The sequence below is a fragment of the Sarcophilus harrisii genome, chromosome 3, assembly GCF_902635505.1.
Source record: "Sarcophilus harrisii chromosome 3, mSarHar1.11, whole genome shotgun sequence".
Taxonomy (NCBI): domain Eukaryota; kingdom Metazoa; phylum Chordata; class Mammalia; order Dasyuromorphia; family Dasyuridae; genus Sarcophilus; species Sarcophilus harrisii.
In genome coordinates, this window is record NC_045428.1 from 794,891 (window position 1) to 818,688 (window position 23,798).

The window sequence follows — 23,798 nt, forward strand, 5'->3', positions numbered from 1 at the left end:
GGGCCAGCCCTGCCCCCCCAGTGCCCCCAGCTGCCCTGCTCCCCCAGCACCCTGCCTTCCCTCTAGCTTTAGGGGGTCCTGGAGAAGAGAGCTGGGTGGCAGAATGAAAAAAAAGGGCCTGAGTTTTAATCCTGCCTCAGAAACTCTTGCATTTTCCCTGTCGGGTCATTGAACTTGGCCTGCCTCAGTTTCCCCATTTCTCAAATGAGAGGCTGACAAGAGTCGCCCCCTCCCAGGGCTGTGAGAGGGTCCCGCGGAATCCTGTTTGTGCGGGGTCAGGGCAGCTGCGCCCCTGCCAAGGGTCCTGGCCCCTCCGGAGGCTGGCACACGGTGGCGGGGTCCCCCATCACTCAGTTCCAGCAGAGGGACACCCCTCTGAGGTTCATGTAAATGGATCTGGGCTTGGTACATGTCCAGGTCACCCAAGACAAAGGTGCCTGCGTGGGAGATTCCACGGCCCAGAGGACGCACAGCCTTGCCCTGCCTCGCCCTCTCCGCCGGCCGTAGGGGCAGAAATGGCCACCAGAATGGGCCGGATGTGGTCTGCCCGCCTCACTTCTGGCTTCCCTTTTCCCAGAGCTGCCTCTCTCAGACTGGTTCTCTCTGATTTGGGTCCTGTGCACACGGGCTCTGTAGGTTCTCTCTCCCGGTAGAATAAGAGTCCTTTAGAGGAGGGATGTGTTTTGCTTTTGTATTCCTGGCACATGGGAGGTACTTAGTCCTCCTGGGCCTGTGGAAGGCGCTTAAATCCGTGCTCCGCCTCAGGAAGAGAATAGTACGAAAGGAGAAGGGGAAAATATTGGGTCTACTTAGTCCTTCAAGCAAAGGGAAGAGAAAGGAAGCCATCACTAACTGGAACGAGATTCATTGTCCATGGCTGGACTGTGTCAATATAATAAAAACGAGACAGCACGAATTGATGTTTAACTGACCGCTGCTAGGCCAGTTAAACAGCCAAAGGAGGATTTTCCAGAACCTGAGCAAAAATACATTAGGAGAGACAAAATAAAGGGGGGAACGGCGAGAATGGAGGGTGGCGTCGCAGAATCCCAAGCGGAGACCAGTCTTAGTCCCGGTTGGAATATGGAAAAGGAGGTTAGAGGGACAGGCTGAAATCACCAAAGTCCCTTGAGAAAGCGAGGCCGGCGACCTTGCCCAGGCCTCCCTCGCTGTGATTGTCATGGCGCCCCCCCCCCCCCATGTCATGGCCATCCGATAAGGAAAAACAAAAACGTAGGGAAGGTGGGGGGGGGGGAGGGAAATCCGTTTGAACATTTAGAATTTGCTGCGGCTCCTGGACGCCCCCTGGGAGATGTCGGGGAGGCAGCTGGACACGGGTGTGGGGACGGCAGGGAAGCAGAGAAAGGGAGGTTGGAGAGCTAGCAGCGGAGCGGTGGTCGTTGGATCCAAGGCAGCAGATGAGGGCGCCCGCTGAAGCGGTCCGGGGGGAAGGACCCAGGGGAAAGGACCCGAGAAAAGGACCCAGGACAGAACTCATGGACTCCCTGTGGTCGGGGGCCTGACCTGGGCCAAGAAGACGGGAAAGGAGTGGCCAGATGCCGAGGACCAGGAGTCAAGGTGGCCTGAGAGAGACCCACAGTGTCCTGGGCTGCAAGGTCAGGGGAAACGGGGCAAAGAGAAGGGTGGAGGGCTGGAGGTCTCGCCCAGAAAAACGCCAGAGAGAACTGATGACCCCCAAGTCAAATGGAAGGGTCATGTGCTCCCTGGATTCTTCTTGCTTTGGGGGCGGGGTAATCCTGAAGTATCCTAGCAATATGACTGACAATCTACTGCTTCCCTTCTGGGGGGCAGAGACTTTGGAAGTCAAAAACCAAAAGGAGGTCAAAATAATTCTTTTAGAGAGGTCAGCGAAGAGTCATGGGGAGGGCGGTGTGGGAGGCACAAGGGGATCAGAAGTGGGAGCGTCTGCTGGAGGCGCCCCTTCTGGGAGCTTGGCCACGACGGACAGGAGGGCCCTTGGGACCAGAGACACGGCCCCCGGGGCCCCCGGGGAGCATGAGCTGGGGCGGCCAGGGAGGGAGCAGGGAGTCACGGCCTCCAAGAAGCGGGACCGCCAGGCTGGGGGCACAGGGCCGCACCGCTGGGCGGGGGCACGGGGCCGGACAGACTGGCGGGGGGCACGGGGCCGCACCGCTGGGCGGGGGCACGGGGCCGGACAGACTGGCGGGGGGCACGGGGCCGCACCGCTGGGCGGGGGCACGGGGCCGGACAGACTGGCGGGGGGCCACAGAGCCGGACTGACTTGGCAGGGGCACGGGGCCCGGACAGACTGGCGGGGGGCACGGGGCCGGACCGGCCGGGCAGGGGCACGGGGCCGGACAGACTGGCCGGGGCGGGGCTTTGGCTGCCCCCAGGCCGCCTTTGGGGCCGTGTTGCCATCTTCCGAGGCTGGATTTTATCTGGACTTCTGCCTGGGGAGCCCCGGGGTAACAGGGGCTGAATAGCCCTGGGGCAGCTGGGAGGGGCGCTGGGGGGGAGGGCCACGAGGCAGAAGGGCTGGGAGGAAGGCCTTGGGCCCTGGCCCCTCTCTTGAACGGCCGTTAAGAATGGACAAAGGAGTTAAAACAAAATGGCCGGACGCTGGCGGGGGCCGGGGCCGGAAGGGGGGGGGGTCGGGCCGGGCTTCTGGCACCTCCCGGGCCCCGGAGGTGGGGCTGCCCCTGACAGGAGCAAGGCCTTTTAAGGGTCACCGCTGAGGCCCCATCGCGGGGGCGCTGGTCCCAGATGAAGCCTGGGCCCGAGGGCGGAGCTCTGTGCCTTTTCTCCCTCCGGGGGGGCGCTTGGGGGCGCGGGGGGAGAGGAGGGGCGGGAGGCCGGCGGGGGGTTCTCCTGCGTGGGATCCAGACCGGGGCGCTGGGGGGGGCCCAAGGGCGAGGGGGGCGCGCGCAGCCCCCCCCTCAGGGAGGCCCCCGGGCAGAAAGGGGGGAGGGGGGGGCAGGGAGGGGAGGGGAAGGGGGAGGGGAGGGGGAAAAGGGGAGGGGGGAGGAGAGGGGGAGGGGGAGGGGGGGGAAGGGAAGAGGGGGGGGAGGGGGGAAGGGGAGGGGGGGGGGAAGGGGGGGAGGGGGGGAGAGGGGAGGGGGAGAGGGAGGGAGGGGAGGGAGGGAGGGGAGGGGGGGGAGAGGGAGGAAGGGGAAAGGGGAGGGAGGGGGAGAGGAAGGGGGAGGAGGAGGAGAGGGGGAGGGGAGAAAGGGGAGGGGAGAGGGGGGGGGGAGAGGGGCAGAGGGAAGGGGGAGAGGGGGGAGAGGGGAGGGGAGGGGGGGAGGCGGCGGCCGTGGGCCCGGCCCCTTTCTGGACGAGCCGCCTTCCTGCCCGAGTCCGGGCCGGACGCCCCGCACCCGGGCAGCCGAGGCGCCTGGTTGCACTTGTTCCCGAGGCAGCGGGGGGCCGCGCCGCCCAGGCCCCCAGCCGGATCTGCACCCCGGGCCCTCCCGCCCCAGGGGCCTTCCCAGGCCCCCCTGGCGGCCCCAATCATCGCGTCCCGCGCATTCCCGCCGCCCGTCCCCAGCCAACCCGGGCTGGAGCCTTCCCAAGCAGCAGCGTGAGCAGCGCCCCCTGGAGGCGGCTCAGGCGCCGCGGGGAGCACCCCGGGGGCCGCGGACTGAAGGCCCCCCCCCCCCCCCCCGTGCTCCCCAGCCCCGCCCCCACAGCCGCCGCCTGGAGGCCCGCCCCTGGAAGGCGCCCAGCCCGCAGGCCCGGGGCCGGGAAGATTCGGCCCGGCCCGGGGGGCCACGGCTTGCCCCAGGGGCCAAGACCCTCGGGCCGGACCTTGGATGCGCGCCCACTTTCCCTCCTCGGGCTCCCACGCTATTGTCTGGGGTACAAGCCCCACCCCCACAGCGGGCGCTGGCGCCGCCTTCCCCTGGGTCCCCGCGTGACCCCGACCCAAGGCCGGACGGGCCTGAACAAGACCCCGGGCCCGGGGGGAGGTGACCCGAGGGAAAGGACAGAGGCCAGGGAGCAGTCTGTGGGTGCGCGCCCTAGGGTGGGGAGCCCGTCACCCCAGGACACGGTCCCCGTGGGGGGGAGGGGGGCAGGGAGAGCCCGTCACCCCCAGGACACGGTCCCCGTGGGGGGGGGGGGGGCAGGGAGAGCCCCGTCCCCCAGGAACGGTCCCCGTGGGGGGGGGCAGGGAGAGCCGCACCCCCGGAAGGTCCCCGGGGGGGGGGGGCAGGGAGACCCGCCACCCCGGACACCGCCCCCGTGGGGAGGGGGCAGGGAGCCCGTCATCCCCAGGACATGGTCCCCTGGGGGGGGGAGAGCCCACCCCCAGGACCGGTCCCCGTGGGGAGGGGGGCAGGAGAGCCCGCCCCCAGGACACCGCCCCATGGGGGGCAGGGAGGCCTGCCACCCCAGGAACGGTCCCGTGGGGGAGGGGGGGCAAGGGAGAGCCGTCACCCCAGGACACGGTCCCCATGGGGGCAGGGAGAGCCCGTCACCCCCAGGGACACGGGCCCCGTGGGGGGGGGGGGGCAGGGAGAGCCCGTCACCCCCAGGACACGGTCCCCGTGGGGGGGAGGGGGGCAGGGAGAGCCCGTCACCCCAGGACACGGTCCCCGTGGGGGGGGCAGGGAGAGCCCGTCACCCCCAGGACACAGTCCCCGTGGGGGGGAGGGGGGCAGGGAGAGCCCGTCACCCCCAGGACACAGTCCCCGTGGCCCGGGGCAGGGAGAACCGGTCAGCGCCAGGAACTGAATTCTTTCGCCCACAGAGAGCAGGGGCAGCTCCTCCTGGTCTCGCTCAGGCTGGTGCCCCCGACCCCACATCTCTGATCACCCCCCGGAACCGCGGGGCCGGGCGGAAGGAACAGGACACACGGACAGCGGGCGGTCCCGGCGGGCTGACGGCGCCGGGCGGGGCCAGAGTCCTCCCGGACTGGCAGCTCCTCCACCCCCGCGTGTGCCCTCCCGCAGCTGGCTCCGGGGCCCGGCTCTAGGTCCCTGGGTCTGCAGCCCGGCCTTCCAGGGGTCGCGCCCCCGTAGAGCCTCCGCCCCTCAAGAGCAAGGCGGACCTGGGACCCCCTCGGGGGGCAGCAGTAAGTGCTTCATAGATGCTGGAGGAAACAAAGTCCGCCCGCTCCAGAAGGCCTCTATGGAAGCAGGGGGATGGAGGAGGCCGAGGGGCGCGGGGGACCCCGAATTCCTGCAGGGACTCCCTCCCAGCCCGACTGCGCAGACTCCAGAGCCAGGGAAGCCGTAACCATGGTAACGGCTCCGCCCCCAGGGCGGAGGGGGCGTGGTGAGATCCTTGTGGACGCTCTAGGCCACGCGGGCCACATCTCAATGGTACGTTCGCGGCGCTCTGGGCGGCCCGCTCGCTCTCGCTGGTGCGCGCGCGGGCGTGCGGCGGCGCTCTGGGCGGCGCGCACGCGCTCTCGCTGGCACTGCGGGAGGGCGGGCGGACGGCGGCGGCGGCGGCGCCATGGCGGCCGTGCGCGGCCTGCGGGTGTCAGTGAAGGCCGAGGCGGCGGCGGCGGCGGCGCCAACGGGGGGGCCGGCCCTGGGGCTGCTGGGGCCGGGTCCCGAGCGGGGCGAGCCCGAGCCCATGGAGGTGGAGGAGGGCGAGCTGGAGGCCGGGCCGCTGCGGCGCTCGCTGCTGCCGGTAGGACGCGGGGCCCGACGCCGGGCGGCTGCGCCCGCAGGGCCTCCCTCCGGGCGCGCCGGGGCCGTTGGGCGGCGGGGAGCGGGGGCGGGCTCAGGCCCTCACGGCCCGTCTCGTTCTAGGACACGAGCCGCCGCTACGAGAACAAGGCGGGGAGCTTCATCACGGGCATCGACGTCACCTCCAAGGTAGGGAGGGGCCGCGGGGAGGCCCTCCCCACAATGCACCTGCCGGGGGTGCCCCCCCTCCCGCGGTGCTGGCCCCCCCCCCTCCTGTCAGCCAGCCAGGAAGCCGCTTATTAGGCGCCAACTGTGTGCAGGGCGGGATCCCTCGGAGTGTCCGGCTCTGCCCGGGCGCTCCCTTCTCCCGGCGGGCAGCGCGTCCGTGGGCCCCGGCCGCCCAGGAGGGAAGCCTCGGGGGGAGGGGCCGCCGGGGGTATGGGAGGGCGCCGTGCCGGCTCCGTGCTCCCGGCGGGCGCAGCCGCTCCTCCCCCTCATTCTCGGCCCCCCCTCTCCAGGAGGCCATCCAGAAGAAGGAGCAGCGCGCCAAGCGCTTCCACTTCCGGGCCGAGGTCAACCTTGCCCAGAGGAACGTGGCCCTGGACCGGGATATGATGAAGAAAGGTAGGGTGCTGGCGCTGGGGGGAGGGGCTGGGGGAGGGGCGCCGGCCTCGGGCTCCAACGTCCCCCGGCTCGGACTCCAGCATCCCCGGCTCGGACTCCAGCATCCCCGGCTTGGGCTCCAGCTCCGGCGTCCCCGGCTCAGGCTCCAACGTCCCCCGGCTCGGGCTCCGGCATCCCCAGGCTCGGGCTCCAACGTCCCCGGGCTCGGCCTCCGGCATCCCCCAGCTCGGGCTCCGGCATCCCCGGGCTCAGGCTCCAACGTCCCCCGGCTCGGGCTCCGGCATCCCCCGGCTCGGGCTCCGGCATCCCCCAGCTCGGGCTCCGGCATCCCCCGGCTCGGGCTCCAACGTCCCCAGGCTCGGGCTCCGGCATCCCCAGGCTCGGGCTCCAATGTCCCCGGGCTCGGGCTCCGGCATTCCTGGGCTCAGGCTCCGGCGTCTGGCACCCCCGAGGGGGACAGGGGAGTGAATCTGCCTCCGCGTCCACCCTGGCTGAGCTTGTCCCAGCTCCCTGCTCTCTTGTAATTAGATCAGCGCTGAGTACGAACCAATCGCTGTATCCTAGAGAACCATTATTTGTGGTGAGATTAGATCAGGCAAAGTGAACCGCCACTATCTAGTTGCCCTTGTCTCCTCACCGTAACAGGGACAGCCCGGCCCCTGGGAGGAGACCCAACAGGCGCTCTCGGAGCCTGGGGAAGCTCCTGGGGAGGAGCCGGGAGGGCTGGCTCGGAGCTAGCTTAAGGGGGGCAGCGCTCGGGCTCCCAGTGCTCGGGACTCACTCCGAGTCACCGAATCTAAATTCCTCCCCGGGTGCAGCCGTCCCACAGGTGCAGATCCTTGCTTTGATCCCAAGGGCTCCCCCAACTTATGGACAAGGGGCTCCTTGAGATTCCCTGCTTTCCCACTGACAGGGCCCACTCCTTCCCTGGCTCCCCGTGATTCTGCCCTCACTTCTGACAGAAGCTAAGCCGGGCGGTCATTCCCATCCAGCAGGATGTATGGGGAGCCCACTGACCCCCCAGGAGGCTGGACGGCCCCCTTCAGCTGGAGGCTCTGATTCTCTCCCCAGCTCCTCCTGGGAAAACTCGGCAGCACCGTGCCCGCTTTCTGCTGGCTGCAGCCACATGGCACCTGCCCGAGCCTGCCTTGGCAGGCCCACAGCCTCTGCCGGCCCGTGTCTGCCCCCGCGCTGCTCCGGCCTCTGCCGGCCCGTGTCTGCCCCCGCGCTGCTCCAGCCCCTGCCCATGGGCACTGCCCTGACCTCACTTCCCCCAGAGGAGCTGCGGTTGACGTTTCTGCACCGCGCGTCCTTTTTCTCGTGGGGCGTAGGACTGAGTCAGAGGCGGCACACGCCGTGAGCCATCTTCTGAGATGAGTGGGACTGACCCCAAGAGCGCCTCTTCCCTTCCGGAACCAACCCTTACCCCTCGCCCACTTCTGATCTCTGGGCCCTTTGCCCGGCCCCCTCGGCCGCCCTGTGGCCTTGCTTCTCTGGGTCTGAGGGCAGACTTGGTCAGTCTAAAGCAGAGGTCGCCCTCTTGCTCCTCCCGGTCAACCCAGAGCCCTTCCTCGGGGCCCTCAGTGACCCAGTTCTCTCATCATCTTGTCCCTGCTCTAGTCGACTTGTTCACCTGGTGGTTTTCTTAAAGCTCAGGTCTAGTCATGTGACCCCCCTCCCCCATGTGGGAGCTGACGCTGCAGGAGCCGCGTGGCTAAAAGTGAGGGGCTACGGGCCTGACCCCGAGAGATCACGAGAAGGGGTCGCCGGCATCCTGCGGTGAGGGCCATGGGGTCTGGGCCGGCGGTGACCGCCCGCTTCCGCCTCTGTCTTCCCAGCGATCCCCAAGGTGAGACTGGAGACCATCTACGTCTGCGGAGTGGATGAGATGAGCACCCAGGACATCTTTGCGTACTTCAAGGAGTACCCCCCTGCTCACATCGAGTGGCTGGACGACACCTCCTGTAAGTGCCGGCCGGCAGCCCGGAGGCCTGGGGGGGGGGGGGGGGAACGACACCAGAGCCGGGCTTGGGGTGAGGGCGGCGCAGGAGCCTCAGATGCACGTAGTGACAGCGCCTGCGAGCATCTGCCCTGCCTAAACCTTCTGATCTTTCTCTGGGGGCGGGGGCGGGGGGCAGGATCAAATAAGTCCCTAGCCTGTGGCAGGTCCAGATGGGGGGAGGAGGAGGGGCTGGAGAAATGGGCCTGGTCAGAGAAGCTCCTCCTGGAGACCCCACGGCCACAGGAGGCTCTGCCACGCCCTGTCCAGTCCCATGGACCTCGGTCCCCTGCCGAGCTCCCCCAATGGGGGCGGCTCTTGGTGGGCACTTGTGCCCATTCTTCAGGCAAAATGGGGATTTTTGGGGCGGGGCAAGGCCCTGGCTCTGGGGATCTGGCTCCAGTCAGCCCAGCCCCCCTTGGAAATCAGGAGGGGTATAGCGGTCATTGTATCTGTCAGTGGTAGTTGCTCACGGCCACAAGCCAGTACCTGCGTATGCTCACCCACATGGCAGCCCTCTGAGCCTGAGCTACCACAGGAACTCGGGGGAGGCCGTCCCCTCACCTGGGTAGCCCGCAGACCACCTCCTGTGGAGGCGGCACTCCAGGGGTTCAGGGTGAATCCCTCTGCAGTAGGCCCCCCCCAACCTGGGTGCTGACCCCCGCTCCCCCGGGGTCTGGTCCCCTGCTCCTTTTGTGTGTTGGGCATCAAGGTGTGCGTCCAAGGCCCAGACACCAGAACCTGGGGTGGGGGGAAGGGGGGGAGGGAAGGGGTCTCTGACCTTTGTGTCCAGTTCTGCTCTGCCCCCAAAACAGCTGCTGTGAGCATTGTGGCATCCCTGGGTCCCCAGGGCATCCAGACCCATCTGCACCTGCCTGGGCATGGCGGACGGAGCGGGACCCCGTGTTTGGCCAGGGGGGAGGGGCTCAAGGCGGGGCCACTGTTGGCCCGTGTGTGCGCCTGGGGACCCCCTCAGAGTTGAAGCCGCAGGCGCTCCCTAACGTGGTCCCACACGCAGACATTTAACGAGAGGCCCCCCCTCCTCTGCCAGGTAACGTGGTCTGGCTGGATGAGGTGACTGCAACGCGAGCCCTGATCAATATGAGCTCCTTGCCCAGCTCGGATAAAGCCAAGGCCCGAGAGACCGGCGTGGAGAAGGCCCCAGAAAAGATAAGGAAAGGTACCGGGGGAGACGGGGGGGTGGGGGGCGGCCTCTGAGGGACCCGAAATTTGGGGGCTCATCGCTTCTCTCACCCCAATGTAGACAAACAGGACAGCTCCGACGACGAGACTGAGGAAGGGGAGGTCGAAGATGACACTGCCAGTGACCTGGAGGTCAGTCCTGAGGCCCCCAGCAGAGGGTGGGGGTCCCGGCCCTAGAACCCCCGAGAGGGTGTGTCTGGCTTTCTCGCCGTGGGGCAAGACGCAGATTGGAGCCTTCTAGGACGACGTCCTCCCTCCCGGTCCTCCCCACCCCCAGGAGGCATCTGGGAAGGGACCCGGAAAGGGCGGCTCACAGACCCCGGCGGGGTGGGTGGGAGCGCGGAGGCGAGCCGGGAGATGCTCTTTATTCTGCCACCGTTTTACATTCTCAAGTTGGAGGCGCTGTCCCAGGTGGAAGAAGACTCCCTCTTGCGGAACGATCTCCGGCCGGCCAACAAGCTGGCCAAGGGGAACAAGCTGTTCATGAGGTTTGCCACGAAAGGTAGGGCTGGGCTGGAGGCGGGGGTCCGCGTGGGGGTGACACCAGCACCTGGGGCCCACTCCGTGTGGGGGCTGCTGTGTGGCCGGGACAGGCAGCGCGGCTCTGGCCTGTGGGGAGGGCCCAGGGGGCCTCTGACCTCAGCATCAGGACCCCCCCAATCTCAGTGCCAGGGCCCTCCGACCTCAGTGCCAGGACCCCCCCCCCCGACCTCAGTGGCAGGACCCCCTCATCTCAGTGCCATCTGCTCTTGTCTTATGTAGATGACAAGAAGGAGCTGGGGGCCGCCCGGAGGAGCCAGTACTACATGAAGTATGGGAACCCCAACTATGGGGGTATGAAGGGCATCCTCAGCAACTCCTGGTGAGTGTGGGGACTGTGGGCTATGGGGGGCCCTCCATTCTCCCTCTCCCCATCCCTCCTCTCAGGCAGCCCTACCCCCAGCCCCGGGAGGGGTCTTTGGGACTTGGCCTGGGGGCCACGCAACAGCTATGGCTCCCACGCAACAGGGGGCTGGGGGGGGGGAGGGGAGCGTCACCAGATTTGGGTCCTTGAGTTCTTAGCCTTAAGGGACACCGAATGGCTGCTCAGGAGGCCTTGACCGCCCAGTCAGCGAGATCTGGGGTCCTGAAGTAGAACCTGCTTGGGGCTGGGGGGGTGGAAGCGGCCGGCCCTTCGGGCTCCGTCTGGAGGCTGGGGTCACGCTGACCCAGAGCTCCCGTCCAAGCCGCAGGTCGTCCCAACGGGGCCGGGCAGGAGGGGCCGAAGGCCTGCAGAGGCCGGTCTGCCAAGAAGCTAGTTCAGCTGGCAGGGAGGAAGGGCCAGCTCCTCGGGGCAAGAGCAGGAGCTTTGGAGTCCAAACGGGCGACCCAGGCTCCCAGGGAGCCGGCGGGCACCGGGGCTGGGCCAGGGAGTCCTTGGAGGGAGGAGGAGGAGGGTTGAGTGTTTCTTCTGACAACGGCCCAGGAAAAGAAGGTACCATTCCCGCCGCATCCAGAGGGACGTGATCAGGAAGCGGACGCTGATCGGGGATGACGTGGGCCTGACCTTGACCCCCCCCTACAAGCACCGGCACGCAGGTACCCGGGGCTCCCCAGGGCTTCCCCTCTTCCCCGCTTTGCTTGGACTGTATCTGGGTCCAGAAGCCACCGCCATTGGGGCTCTCTCCATTGGCTCTTGACTGAATTTCCCCAGGTCTGGTGAACGTTCCAGAGGAGCCTATTGAGGAGGAAGAGGAGGAGGAGGAGGAAGAGGAGGAGGACCAGGACATGGATGAAGATGACAGGATCGTGGTGGAATACCGGGATGAGCTGCAGGCCTTCAAGCAAGCGCGCGAACGAAGCGGCTCCCGCCGCGCCAGCGCCAGCGGCTCGGGCTCCGACTCGGACGAGATGGACTATGACCTGGAGCTGAAGATGATTTCCACGCCCTCCCCGAAGAAGAGCTTGAAGATGACCATGTACGCCGACGAGGTGGAGTCCCAGCTGAGAAGCATCCGGTAAGGTGGGCGGGCCCCCGGGCCTCCTCCCTCCACCCACCCCCCACCCTCTGGCAGCTGAACAAGACTCGCACTCGTGTCCTTCCCCCAAGTCAGTTAGCCCAAGGGGGGGGGCGGGAAGGAGCCACTTTTAGAACAAGAGGCCGGCCCCCGCAAGGTTGCGATCAGCAGAGAGTCTTCTCCGGGACGCCCGGTGACGCGCTCCTTCCACACGGGCTTGTGAGAGACTCGGGGTTTGTAACCCTGGAAAAGGAGGCTGGGACTGGATAGGAAACTTAAGGCAGGATTAGAACTCAGGGCCCCCACTCTCCACCCTGCTCCCTTCGTTGTGGGACCCACGACTTTTGCCTTTGGAGCAGTTAATGATGGGAGCAGGTACAAGTCTGTCCAATCCCACACTGCTGGGGCAAGTCCTCCCCAGTCCTGGCGTGTCCCCCAGACCCCACTGTGCTGGACCGGGAGGCACCGGAGGGGGTTGTCGTAGCATGGGGAGGAAAGCACGGGCTCGGCCCCGGGGACGAGGAGCGCCCGGCAGCCTCCCGGGGGGCGGGCGCACACTAGTCACGGAGTGGACGGGCCACCCCTCCCCTGGCTTCGTCCAGCGCCCCCGGGTAAGAACTCTGCAGCGCCTGCTTTTGTGCAGGAACTCCATGAGGGCGGACAGCGTGGCTGCCAGCAACGTCAAAAACCGCATCGGGAGCAAAGGGTCGTCGGACAAAGTCGCCGACGTGCGGCTCCTGCTGGAGGAGAAGCGGCAGAGCACGGCGCAGAGGCCGCCCACGGGCAGCGGCAAGTCGGGTACGCTTCCCACCGGGCCCCTGAAGCTCTTTGGGGGAGAGGGAGGGAAGGCGGAGGAGGCCCCATGCATCCTCCCTGGGAGCGCTGCAGCCCCCCGGGTCCCTGAGCTTTTCCCTCCCTGTGCCCAGATGTCCGGCAGAGACTGGGAAAGAGACCGCACTCTCCAGAAGGGAAGACTCTGAGCGGCGCCTTTGCCCCCCGCCGGGAACCCATGTCCGACGTCCACAGCCGGCTGGGCATCCCCAGGCAGGACGTCAAGGGCCTCTACTCTGACACCCGGGAGAAGAAGTCAGGTGGGTGCCGGGGGCAGCCCCAGGCCCTCGATCCAGTGCATCAAGCACCTTCCAGGTCAAACAGGCCCCAGCCACCCCCACCCCCCCCCCCCCCCCCCCCGCTCTGCGGTCCGGCCAGACCGGTCACATGTCTTTCCTGCAGGCTTTGCCCCGCATCATCCCACTGGGGGAGCCCCCGGCGTGACCCCCTCCCCCAGAGGGCAGGGCTGTCTCTTTCTGGTCATCAGCCCTGGGCACAGAGCCAGGCCCAGGGTCGGGGACACCTCATCCCTTCAGCAAGGGACCCCCAGAGGCACAGGGATCGGTGACCACGCGCCCTCCTCCCACAGGCAGCTTATGGACGCGCTTGGGCTCCGCCGCCAAGGCCAAAGAGAAGGGGACCGAGAAGGCAGAGCCGGCGGTGGCGGCGGCGGCCCCCGAGGAGGAGGACTCAGAGCTGCAGCGGGCCTGGGGTGCACTGATCAAGGAGAAGGAGCAGTCGCACCAGAAGAAGAGCCGCCTGGAGCGCCTGCCCAGCCTGCAGATCGAGATCAGTCGGCAGAGCAGCTCCGACTCGGACGCGGAGTCCTGAGGCCGCCCCGGCGCGGCCAGGTAGGACGGCCCAGCCCCGGCGTCCAGCTCCCTCGCGGCGGCCACGGCTTCACTTTCCTTCTCTTCCTAGCAGGAAATGACCGTCCGGAGAGCCGCGGACTTACCCTCCCCCTCTGGCCTCGGCCTCGGCGGCCGTGGCTCCCGGCACCTCCAGCCCGCCAGAGCCCGAGGGAGCGTGGGGGCTCCTGGGGGCCGGCGCCCGCTGGGGGACAAGGACTCCCCTTTGAGGCCGGCCCGGTCCCGGCCGTGCCGCGGGAGGACGCTTTGTGGAGCTGACCTCTGGGTCCCCGGGCCGCCAGTGGCGGCCGAGGGCCCCGGGCATTGGGGGACGTCCGTCCGTCCCCCTTGTCGGTTGCTTTGACGTGAAGAGCAGCCCCTCTGGTGCTGGGGGGTTTTCTAGGACACAGCCTGGGACTTGGGGTGGTTTTTGTGTGAGGGAGGGTCAATGTTGAACAGTTCTGTTCAGTCCATTATGTTTTAAAACTATTCCTGATTTCGAAGCTTACTTTTTATACGTGGCCATCTTTCCTGTTGGCTCCAGCGAGGCCTCGAGCGGCGTCCGCACACATGCTATGAGATCTGTGTTCCCTCCTTTGGAGGAGCACGAGAACGGGCCTCCCCTCCTCGGCGGGCGAGGGAACGAGGGCCACGGCTCCCACGAGGGGTGGGGGGTCAGGGACCGTTCCCAAAGCCCGCAAGAGCCACTGAAGGAGAGGCCCTTGGACCTCCTCCCCGCCACGGCCACCAAGCCCCCTCTTGGCCCAGCGGAGCTGCCGCTAGCGGGGACCACAGAGGCCTGTGAGGCTGGAGGGGGCTGCACATGTGTCCCGGGCCCCGGCCTCAGGAAGATCCGGTTCATTGTCACTGAAATGGGGGTGACGGCCCCTTCCTCCAGACAGGGGGCCTGGCGAGCCTGGGGGTGAGTGGTGGTCACCCAGCCATGTTGAGCTGCTTCTGGGCTGAAGGTCTCTCAGACTGCCATCTCCCCGAAGAGATGTTTGGGGGGGGCCAGGTTGGGGAGGCCATGTGGGGTGGGAGGAGGCCCACTGAACTCGGGGAGCTGTGAGATTACCGGGGAGGCAGACCAGAGGCAGGCGCGGATGTGGGCCGTTCGTCAGCCTCCTTGTGGGAGCCGCAGTCACTTGGGTGAGGGAACGGGGAGGGATGTGGCCCCTTGGGGGATCCACGCCGGCCGCCACATTGGGCCACCACAGAGCTTGTTCTCGGGGGGCATCTCCCTCCCACTGAGATGATTCGGCTTGGCCCTTTTGATCCTTCAGAACTTTTGGCCCTACAGATCCTTTCTGTGGACCCCAGAAAATCACTCGCCCCAAATCTGGCTTCCCCTTCCTCTGACAAACTCGGTCATCATTTTATTTATTCTTTTCCATCTTGATCATGGTTTATTTTGGAAATCCAGCGGCCACCCTCGTAGAACCTCTTCTTTCTCCCTCCCCTCCCCCCGGCAGCAAGTGGTCCGATCCACGTTAAGCGTGTGCGGTTCTTCTCACTTCCTACACTTATCACTCATCTGCCCGAGAGAAAGCTGCCGTCATTGGTTCCCCGTGGAAAGTTGTGGGCCTTGGTTCTTTCGCCTCCATCCTTTTCTCCCCTCGGCCTTCCCCGAGAGTAGCCAACCCGACACAGCTCGGACGGCGGGGAGAACGCTTCCTAACTAGTCATTTTGTGGAAGAAAACGGCCCAAAGGTGACACAAAGCCCGCTTTGCGCCGCACTCGGACAGCGTCGGCTGCTTTTGTCGGGGCAAGGTAGCATTTTTCCTCACGAGTCCTTCGGGACCGTCCCGTCCCTTTACTGCTGAGAATGGCTCGACCCTTCAGGCGGGCCTGGAGCGCTGCTGCCGGCACTGGTTCCGCTCGCTTGGCTTTCTGTCGCTCCGGCCCGGGGTCTCATGGCCCAGCCCTGGGCCCAGCTTAGATGGTTCTGTTTTCCCACTGCCGCTACCAGGATCCTGTCGCGGAACGGTCCTTCCCCCTTTGGGGGATGCCTGGGGCAGCGCCCCCGGGGCATGTGCAGTTTGGCCTTTGGGCCCAGTTTCCAGTCGCGCCTCAGAACGCTGCAGCGAGGGGCGAGCGCCCCCTCTCCCACGTCTCCCTTTTCTCGTCCCTACCACCCGGCGGGGGGAGGTAGCGCTTTGCCCTCCGAGTTTCGGAGCATTTCCCCTGATCAGAGACGGCTTCGAGCCCTCCTCTGAAAGCTGCCGATGCCCATCTCGCAGTCGCTGGGAGTGGCCGCTCCTTGAGGAGCCGGGCCCGGCCTCCGCAGGTTTGAGGAGGGGGACCTTTAGCCGGCGAGCGCCGAGGTGGGTTCCCTGAAGCAAGGCTGGGCCTTCCTCTGGCCGGGGGCGCCCCGAGGGCCCGCGTCGTCCTTTTAGTGCCCTGTCCAAGCCCCGGCCAGCGGGAACTGTCGGAGACAAGAGCCCTTTAGCTTTCACAAGGGGACAGTCATTGGGGGACCGGATGGGGACCCAAAGGACAAAGCATTTCTCCCCCTCTCCCCACCTCGGGCCAGGGGTGAGCGCTCGCTCTCTGCTCTGTCCCCTCCCCCTTCCCCTGGTCTCCAGCTTGGCCAAGGTCACAGCCTCCTGGTACCTTCCCGGAAGCGCAGGGAAAATGCCCAAGAGGCCGAGGTCAAGGGTCAGCACATTCTGGCTCTGCCAATCAGAAGATTCCTCTATTAGCCCCCTACACATTGGTCCCCCAGCAGCCTTGGGGTCAGGGACTACCACTGTCTCCCCATTTTACAGACGCCCCCGATGCCTCCCAAAAGTTTCATCCTGATTCCTTGGGCAACAAACCCCCCTTTCTCTTCAGTCTGTTCCTGACTCCATCTGCCCACTCTTACTAACACTCGGCCTGGCCCCAGGCCCGGCCCTCCCTTCACTATCTCCCTCTGCTGCCTCCAGGCTGCTCCCCATCCTCTGTCACTCGGTGACCTCTGGCCTTCTCTTCATCTTGACCCCCCCCCAGTCAGGGTCCGGGGTAGCTGGTGCCCACTGACCCCCAGGTGTCACCACCTGCTTCCTCTGTGAGGTCTCTACGGCTCACCGTTCTTTCCTTCCCAACTTAATGACTTGGCTCTAAATCACCATCCTCCCCCCAGCCAGACCCCAACCACTGAGCTGCCCACACGGATGGTCACCCCCCATTCTGCCCTCACCCCCGGGGGACTGGCCCCGAGTTCAAGAATTCTGAAATCTGTCTGCACCCACAAACCACGGCTTCTCGCCTCTCCCTCCAGACAGCCTGCTCTTCTTCCTCCCTGTGACCTCCGAACCCAAAGCCTCAGTTCTCTCCCGGGCCATCCCCTGCCTGGGCCCACTGCACACTGATGCCCAAGGGCCCTGCCCGCCGCCCCGCGGTCCCGCGGCCCAGCATCTCCCTCCCCACCCCCAGGCCTCCCATGGCTCCGTCCCCCAGGCGCTCACAGCTGAGAAACTGCAAAAACCCCATTCTGCACAGGGTGTGGAGGGGGGGGGTCTTGTGAGCTCTCCTCTGCTGCCCGAGTCTCCCCTCTGGGATCCTTCCCTCCCTGCTCTTGCCCTCTGTCCGTCTGCCCTTTAGGGCCACATTAGGCGTCTACACTGGCTCCCTCCCTCCTCTTTCAGCTCCTTACGCCCCGACTTCAGTCCCCGGGTCACCAGCGGTCTGTTCCCATGAAGCCCGTTTCCTCTTAATCCTTGGCTTGTCTGCCGCCTCAGGCGCTTGGTCACTCTCACCCCCTTGAAAGTCTCTTCTCCAGGTTTCCAAGACGTTCCCCTTCTCTGTCTGCTCTGCTGGAGTCTTCTCCCAGAACCCTCTCCCCTCGCTACCCCCAGGCTCTGTGCGGGTCCCTTCCCCCTCGGTGCTTGTGCACGGAGGGGGCTCCTACCCCAATCTCCAGACATCTCACACTGGCTCTCCTGAAACCCCGTGGATCTGAAGCAGAGCCGGCCTCCTTCCCCAGGCACCCCCAAGCTCACAATCTGGGGACCCTCCTGGGCTGCTGCGTCCTTATCCTGGAGGCTGAGGGCTGTTGGAGCAGCTGGGGGAGGGAGGGTCTCCCTGTCTTGGGCTCTCCCCATGCCGGCCCCTCCTTCCAGCCCCCGTGAGGTTCCATGGCCCCCCACTAGTCCGCAAATGCAGGAGCGATTAGAAGAAGCTCCTTTGGCCTCCAGAGCCCTGCGTGAGCCGGCCTCCTCCTCCCTTCCTGGACAGGTCACACCTCAGTCTGGAACGTGAAGTCTTCAGTGCAGAGACCCAGAGAAAGGCCCTGAAACAGGAGATCCAACAAGTCGAGCCTGTTCTGCACCGTCAGAGACCCGAGGGGACGGAGCAAAGGCACTGGGGACCCAGGTCCCAATGGAGCCGGAGCCCGGAAATTCGTGCAGAGAAGTGGGTTCTACGAGGCCCTGGAGCATTTCTGCAGCACTGAACATAATTTCTCTTCCATCCCTGTGGACAGTAGGTGTGGAGGAGTACGAAGGGACACCCCCACAGAGGGGGGGGGGCTTTCCAAAGGGCGAAGCAGCAGCAAATGGAAGCAGGGGAGGAGACGCAAGCGAAGCTCCCAGACTAACCCCCTGACTCCTCTCAGAGGGGAACCACTGACTACAGAGGAGGGAGGAGGCCGCGCGGTGCACCTCGGTCAAGTCAGGTTAACGGAGATTTGGGAGCAAGAGACGCCAATGGCAGCAGCAAGAAGGAGACGGGAAGGGCGGGGGCTGCTCAGGAAGGCTCTCCGGGGAGCAGAGATTTGTAAGGGGGGGAATGAGAACAAAGCTAGGTGTGCACCCCAGGATCGGCTCCAACGGGGGCCTGATTTAGACACAAAGGCTGATACAGACTAGAAGGACAGAGGAGTCTGCCTTTCAGACTTAGGGGGAGGGGAAAGAGCCCAAGTACATCATTTTGACTGTAATCCATTTAAAAGTCTGTGTACACACAAAAAACAAGACAGCCAAGGTTAGAAGGAAAGCGCAGAGCTGGGAAGCGGGGGCAGTGAGATCGGGGTCAGATTTCTAAGAATATAAGCCATGCTCCGGTTGACAAATGGGCAAAGGACGTGAATGGACAGTCTGGGGATGAACAAGTCGAAGGTATTTAGAGGTCCTGGAAGAAGGGCTCTAAGTCACTTGATTGCAGAAATGCAGATGGAAACATCTAATTCCTCACCTCCCAGATTGGTCAACATGACCAAGAAGAGTCATGAATGTCGCAGGGGATGTGGGGAAATTGGGACACTAGTGCATTGTTGGTGGAGTTGTGAACTGATCCAACCCTCTTGGAGAAACACTGCCCAAATTGCTGTCAAACTGCATCCCCTTTGGCCCGTCAGTGTCTAAGCAAACCATATGAATGATCTGAAAACTCTCACCATACTGGGCTCACTTTTCCATGCTCTTGGTTGTTGACAGACTCTGGGGGGGGGGGGGGTAGAGTGGGGACACCTTTGTCTAATTCAGGGAATTTAGAATCTCCGATCAGAACTGGCCTTTATGTGGTTAATTGGAATGAATAAAGATTGCTCTCCCCTGTTACTGAGGAGGTCTGGGCCGGTGTGTTGGGCAGCTGGCACACATCACTTAATACATCCATGTGCTTGGAAGATGGAACCTTTGTTTCCCCAGTTCTCCATGGCAATAATACAGATGTTTAGAAGAGGGAATTCTAAACAAACGAGTACCTTAGAAGCTTTAAAGCCACGAGGAATACAGGGGACTAAAGTCCAAAGTCTGAGAGAGTGTGAAAGTCTAGAATCACCAACCCAGGAGGAGAACAACGGCAAGAATAAAGGCAAGAAAGACTTTAGAAAAGGCTGCAAAGTCATGATAAACGTGCAAGTATGCATAGAGGAAGTGCACATGCTCAACAGACTGCCTGCTGGCTGGGGGGAGGGAGTGGGGAGAACACAAGGTTTTGCAAGGGTGAACGTTAAAACTCTGCATGGATTTTGAAAGTAAAAAGCTATTAGAAAAAAGTGCAAAGAATGAAAGTAATTTTTTAAAGAATTTTTCAAAACTAAGACTTCTAATGAAACTGCCTGTGTTCCTCCCTGGGTTTCCTCCTGCTCCTTCATGGCTGGTGGTTCTTCTTCCTCTCTGATGCACCACAGCTACTCCCCCGCTCTTCCCACACACACTGTCCCCCCTTGGAACAAGGGAAACCCAGTGTTGGCTCTGTGCAAACACGCATGCATCTCACCATCCCCCCCAGTCACCGCCTCTCAGCATCACTGTGGCCCGGCTGGGACTTGTCCTCCAAGTTCTGGGGCTTCATTCTTCCCATCACTTTGCCCAAGTCTCTCCAGCCCACCTCGTTCCTTCCTTTCTTTGGCAGAGGGATAGCTGGTCCCTTTCCCAAACCCTGGCTTGCTCAGCTGATGGTCAACCCTCAAGTTGATAATTTCTTTGGACTGCTCCTTTCCCTCCTTTCTCCCATCAAAGGGCTCTATAAGGGCAGACCCTCCACATATGGTTGTTTTGCTTTTTTTTCAAGGGAATCTTAGAAACATTGGAACTTAGAAACATTGGAACTTGGAGACAAGGAAAGACTGAGACGTCGGGGGGGGGGGGGCTACAGAAGCAGATATAATGGATATAATGGATGGACCAAGCTCCCAAAGATGACGAGAGCAGGGGGTCTGACCTTGACAAGAGGGCCTTCCTCAGACCCTGAAACCAGAGGGAGCAAGGGGAGATTCACGGGGAAAGGAGAGGGCAGTGGTGAGGGGCTGGTCAGCAACACCCTGAAGAAAGAAGGCATCTGCACAAGGGAAGGCGTTGATAAGGAGCAGGCAGGGCTGGGTAGGAGTTGGGGCAGGAGCAGAGACATGGGCAGCAGAGATGTGGCTACATTGGCGAGAGCCACAGCTAGGCATTGGGAAGGATCCCTTGGGATCCCCAGAGATAAAAGAAGATACAATATAGAGCAGGGATGAAGCACTAGGACACTGAGTGGGCTGAGGTCAGCTATCCCAGGTAGAGCAAAGTCCCCAAGGCCAAGGCAAGGGCTGGCATGGAGAAGGGCACAGCCGGGGAGGGCAGCACAGCATCCAAAGAGATGCCCCACTTAGCACACAGTAAGCACTCAATAAGTACTTGAGGAGTTCCAGTGAGCAATCAGTGCTTGAGGTCCAGTAAGCACTCAGTAAGTGTTGCTTAACTCAGCTGCTCATCAAAAGACATTCATGAAAAGAGAACTGACTACCTCATCAAAAGACATAAACTTGATGAGATCTCACTAAATAGCTCATCAAAACACATTAACTTAAAGAGATCAGTTGCTCATCAAGAGACATTAATTTAAAGGGAACTCACTTAGTAGCTCATCAAAACCCATTAAGTTACAGAGAACTCACTCAGTGGCTCATCAAAAGACATTAACTTAAAGAGAGCTCACTCAGTGGCTCATCAGAACACATTGACTTGATGAGATCTCACAAAGTGGCTCATCAAAACACATTAACTTAAAGAGATCTCACTAAGTAGATCATCAAAACCCATTAAGTTACAGAGAATTCACTAAGTGGCTCATCAAAACACATTAACTTAAAGAGATCAGTTGCTCATCAAGAGACATTAATTTAAAGGGAACTCAGTAAGTAGCTCATCAAAAACTCATTAACTTTAAGAGATCTCACTTAGTAGCTCATCAAGAGACATTAACTTAAAGTGAGCTCACTCCTTGGCTCATCAAAACTTATTAACTTAAAGAGAGCTCACTCAGTGGCTCATCAGAACACATTGACTTGATGAGATCTCACAAAGTGGCTCATCAAAACACATTAACTTAAAGAGAGCTCACTCAGTTGCTCATCAAGAGGCATTAACTTAAAGGGAACTCACTAAGTAGCTCATCAAAAACTCATTAACTTTAAGAGATCTCACTTAGTAGCTCATCAAAACCCATTAAGTTACAGAGAACTCACTCAGTGGCTCATCAAAACACATTAACTTAAAGAGAGCTCACTCAGTGGCTCATCAAAACACATTAACTTAAAGAGAGCTCACTAAGTAGCTCATCAAAAACTCATTAACTTTAAGAGATCTCACTAAGTAGCTCATCAAGAGACATTCATGAAAAGAGAACTCACTACCTCATCAAAAGACATAAACTTGATGAGCTCTCACTAAATAGCTCATCAAAACACATTAACTTAAAGAGATCTCACTAAGTAGATCAAAACCCATTAAGTTAAAGAGAACTCACTCAGTGGCTCATCAAAAGACATAAACTTGATGAGATCTCACTAAATAGCTCATCAAAACACATTAACTTAAAGAGAGCTCACTCAGTGGCTCATCAAAACACATTAACTTAAAGAGAGCTCACTCAGTGGCTCATCAAAACACATTAACTTAAAGGGAACTCACTAAGTAGCTCATCAAAACACATTAACTTAAAGAGATCAGTTGCTCATCAAGAGGCATTAATTTAAAGGGAACTCAGTAAGTAGCTCATCAAAAACTCATTAACTTTACGAGATCTCACTTAGTAGCTCATCAAGAGACATTAACTTAAAGTGAGCTCACTCCTTGGCTCATCAAAACTTATTAACTTAAAGAGATTTCACTCAGTGGCTCATCAGAATACATTGACTTGATGAGATCTCACAAAGTGGCTCATCAAAACACATTAACTTAAAGAGATCTCACTAAGTAGATCATCAAAACCCATTAAGTTACAGAGAACTCACTAAGTGGCTCATCAAAAGACATTAACTTAAAGAGAGCTCACTCAGTGGCTCATCAAAACACATTAACTTAAAGGGAACTCACTAAGTAGCTCATCAAAAACTCATTAACTTTAAGAGATCTCACTAAGTAGCTCATCAAAACACATTAACTTAAAGAGAGCTCACTAAACCCATCAAAAACAAACAGACCAAAAAGCCAAAAACAAACAAAGAGACGCGCCTCAAGAGGCATTAAAAAAACCAAAGAGCCAACAAACCAAACAAGAGACAATGGCCAACAAAACAACAAACAAAGAACCACAAGACCCAAAAACCACAGACAAAGAAGCAGAGACAGAAATTAAAAACAGAAGGACCAGAGACATAAGAAACCAGAGAAGCAGACAGGACACAGGGAAACAGAAGAGAAGCAGAGAACAGAACAGAGACAAACAGGCCAAGACAACACAGAGAAGAGAAACAGAACAAAGAAAGGACAGACAACAAGACAGACAGAGAAGCAGAGAGGCAGACAAACAGAAGAAGAAAGAAGAGAAGTACAGAGACAGACAGAACACACAGAGAACAGACAGAACTAAAAAGAGACAGACACAAGACAGACAGGGAACAGAGAACAACACAGAGTACAGAGAAGAAAGACAGAGAAGGAGAAAGACAGGACACAAGAGCCAGAAGAACCAAAGAACACAAGAGACAACAAACAGAGACACACAGAGTAGCAGAGAGACAGGCCAGCAGAGAAGTATATTATTGTGACACAGGGACAGGAAAACAAGAACAAAGAACAAACCAGAGCAAGTTGATTAACCATGGAAGAGAAGCGGAGACAGGCAACAAGAGCCACAGAAGGCCCAAAGACACAAGCAAGGTATGTAAGACAGCCAGAGAAGCCAGAAACAGGGACACGAGTCAGGACAGATGCAAGATATTTAATTGTTAAGAAGGTTGGTAGGAACAGAGAAACAAAGAACAACCGGAACAACAACAAACAAGGCAAAAGTAGTTAAGGAACAGGGACCCACAGAGGGCACACGGGGCCAGAGCAATTAAGTAGCAAGGAAGGTTGCATTCACAGAAGCCGGGGAGACAGACCACAGAGTCAACAGACAAGACACAAGAGGCATTACAAAGCAGAAAGAGAAACCCAAAGAAACAACATTAGGCAGCGACAACAACAGGAAGAGAAGAGAAGAGATGACCACAGGCAACGGACCGTTATTAGGCAACAGAACAGACAGGAGCAGAAATTGCCACAAAATTTCAACAAAAGAACAAGAGGACACAAGACAAAGAAGAGAAACAGGAAAGAAACAAAGACACAGACGGCCAAGACAACACACAAATTAGAAGGCCAAATGAGGGAGTGGGGGGAGGAAAGCAAACAGATAGAGACAGTAAAAGCTTCAAAAAGAATAAAAGACAGAAGACGCGGGCCGGAGGAACATGCCCCATAATGGCCATTCCCCTGCCGAGGATTTCTCAGGCACGGGCCACACTCAGACCCTCCCTGAGGTAGAAAGAAACCAGCCTGAATTCTCCAGACATCGGTCAGGAGGCAGGCGGGAGCCCGAGCCGGGCAGGAGCCGCCGTGCAGCTGCCTTCCACCGGCAGGAGAGGCCGGCTCGCTTTGTTCACAAAGCGGGAACCCCCCCCCTCCTTTTAACATTTTCCTTGCACCCCCTTTTCCCCCCCCCCCCCCAAGGATGGAAAACCCAAAAAAAAATTTTTTTTTGGAAAAAGGGAAAAAAAAAGGGAAAAAGGGCCCCTTTTTTTCCCCGGGGCCCCCCCGGGGGGGCCCCCCCCCCCCCCAGGAAAGGGAAACCCCCCCCCCCCCCCCGTTCCCCCCGGCCCCCGGCCCAAATTGGCAAATTTAGGGCCTTCCCAAGGGCCCCTTTCGGGGGCCCCCCCGGGGGGGCGGGGTTTTGGGCCCGGGAGGCCCGGGGCCCCCCAAGGGCCCGGCCAGGCCCCGGGCCCCCCCC

At 61.2% G+C, this 23,798-nt stretch overlaps 1 protein-coding gene across 1 annotated transcript; it reads left to right on the forward strand.

The window, feature by feature from the left end:
- Positions 1-5,434: 5,434 nt before the first annotated feature.
- NCBP3 (nuclear cap binding subunit 3) lies at positions 5,435-13,628 on the forward strand. The gene is made up of 13 exons (XM_031957356.1): positions 5,435-5,619; positions 5,742-5,807; positions 6,137-6,242; positions 8,081-8,206; positions 9,293-9,421; positions 9,506-9,576; positions 9,838-9,946; positions 10,207-10,306; positions 10,910-11,022; positions 11,138-11,441; positions 12,085-12,239; positions 12,368-12,532; positions 12,862-13,628. Exons 1-13 carry the CDS (start codon positions 5,440-5,442, stop codon positions 13,101-13,103), a joined length of 1,866 nt encoding a protein of 621 aa, XP_031813216.1. The 5' UTR covers positions 5,435-5,439; the 3' UTR covers positions 13,104-13,628.
- The last annotated feature ends 10,170 nt before the right edge of the window (positions 13,629-23,798 follow it).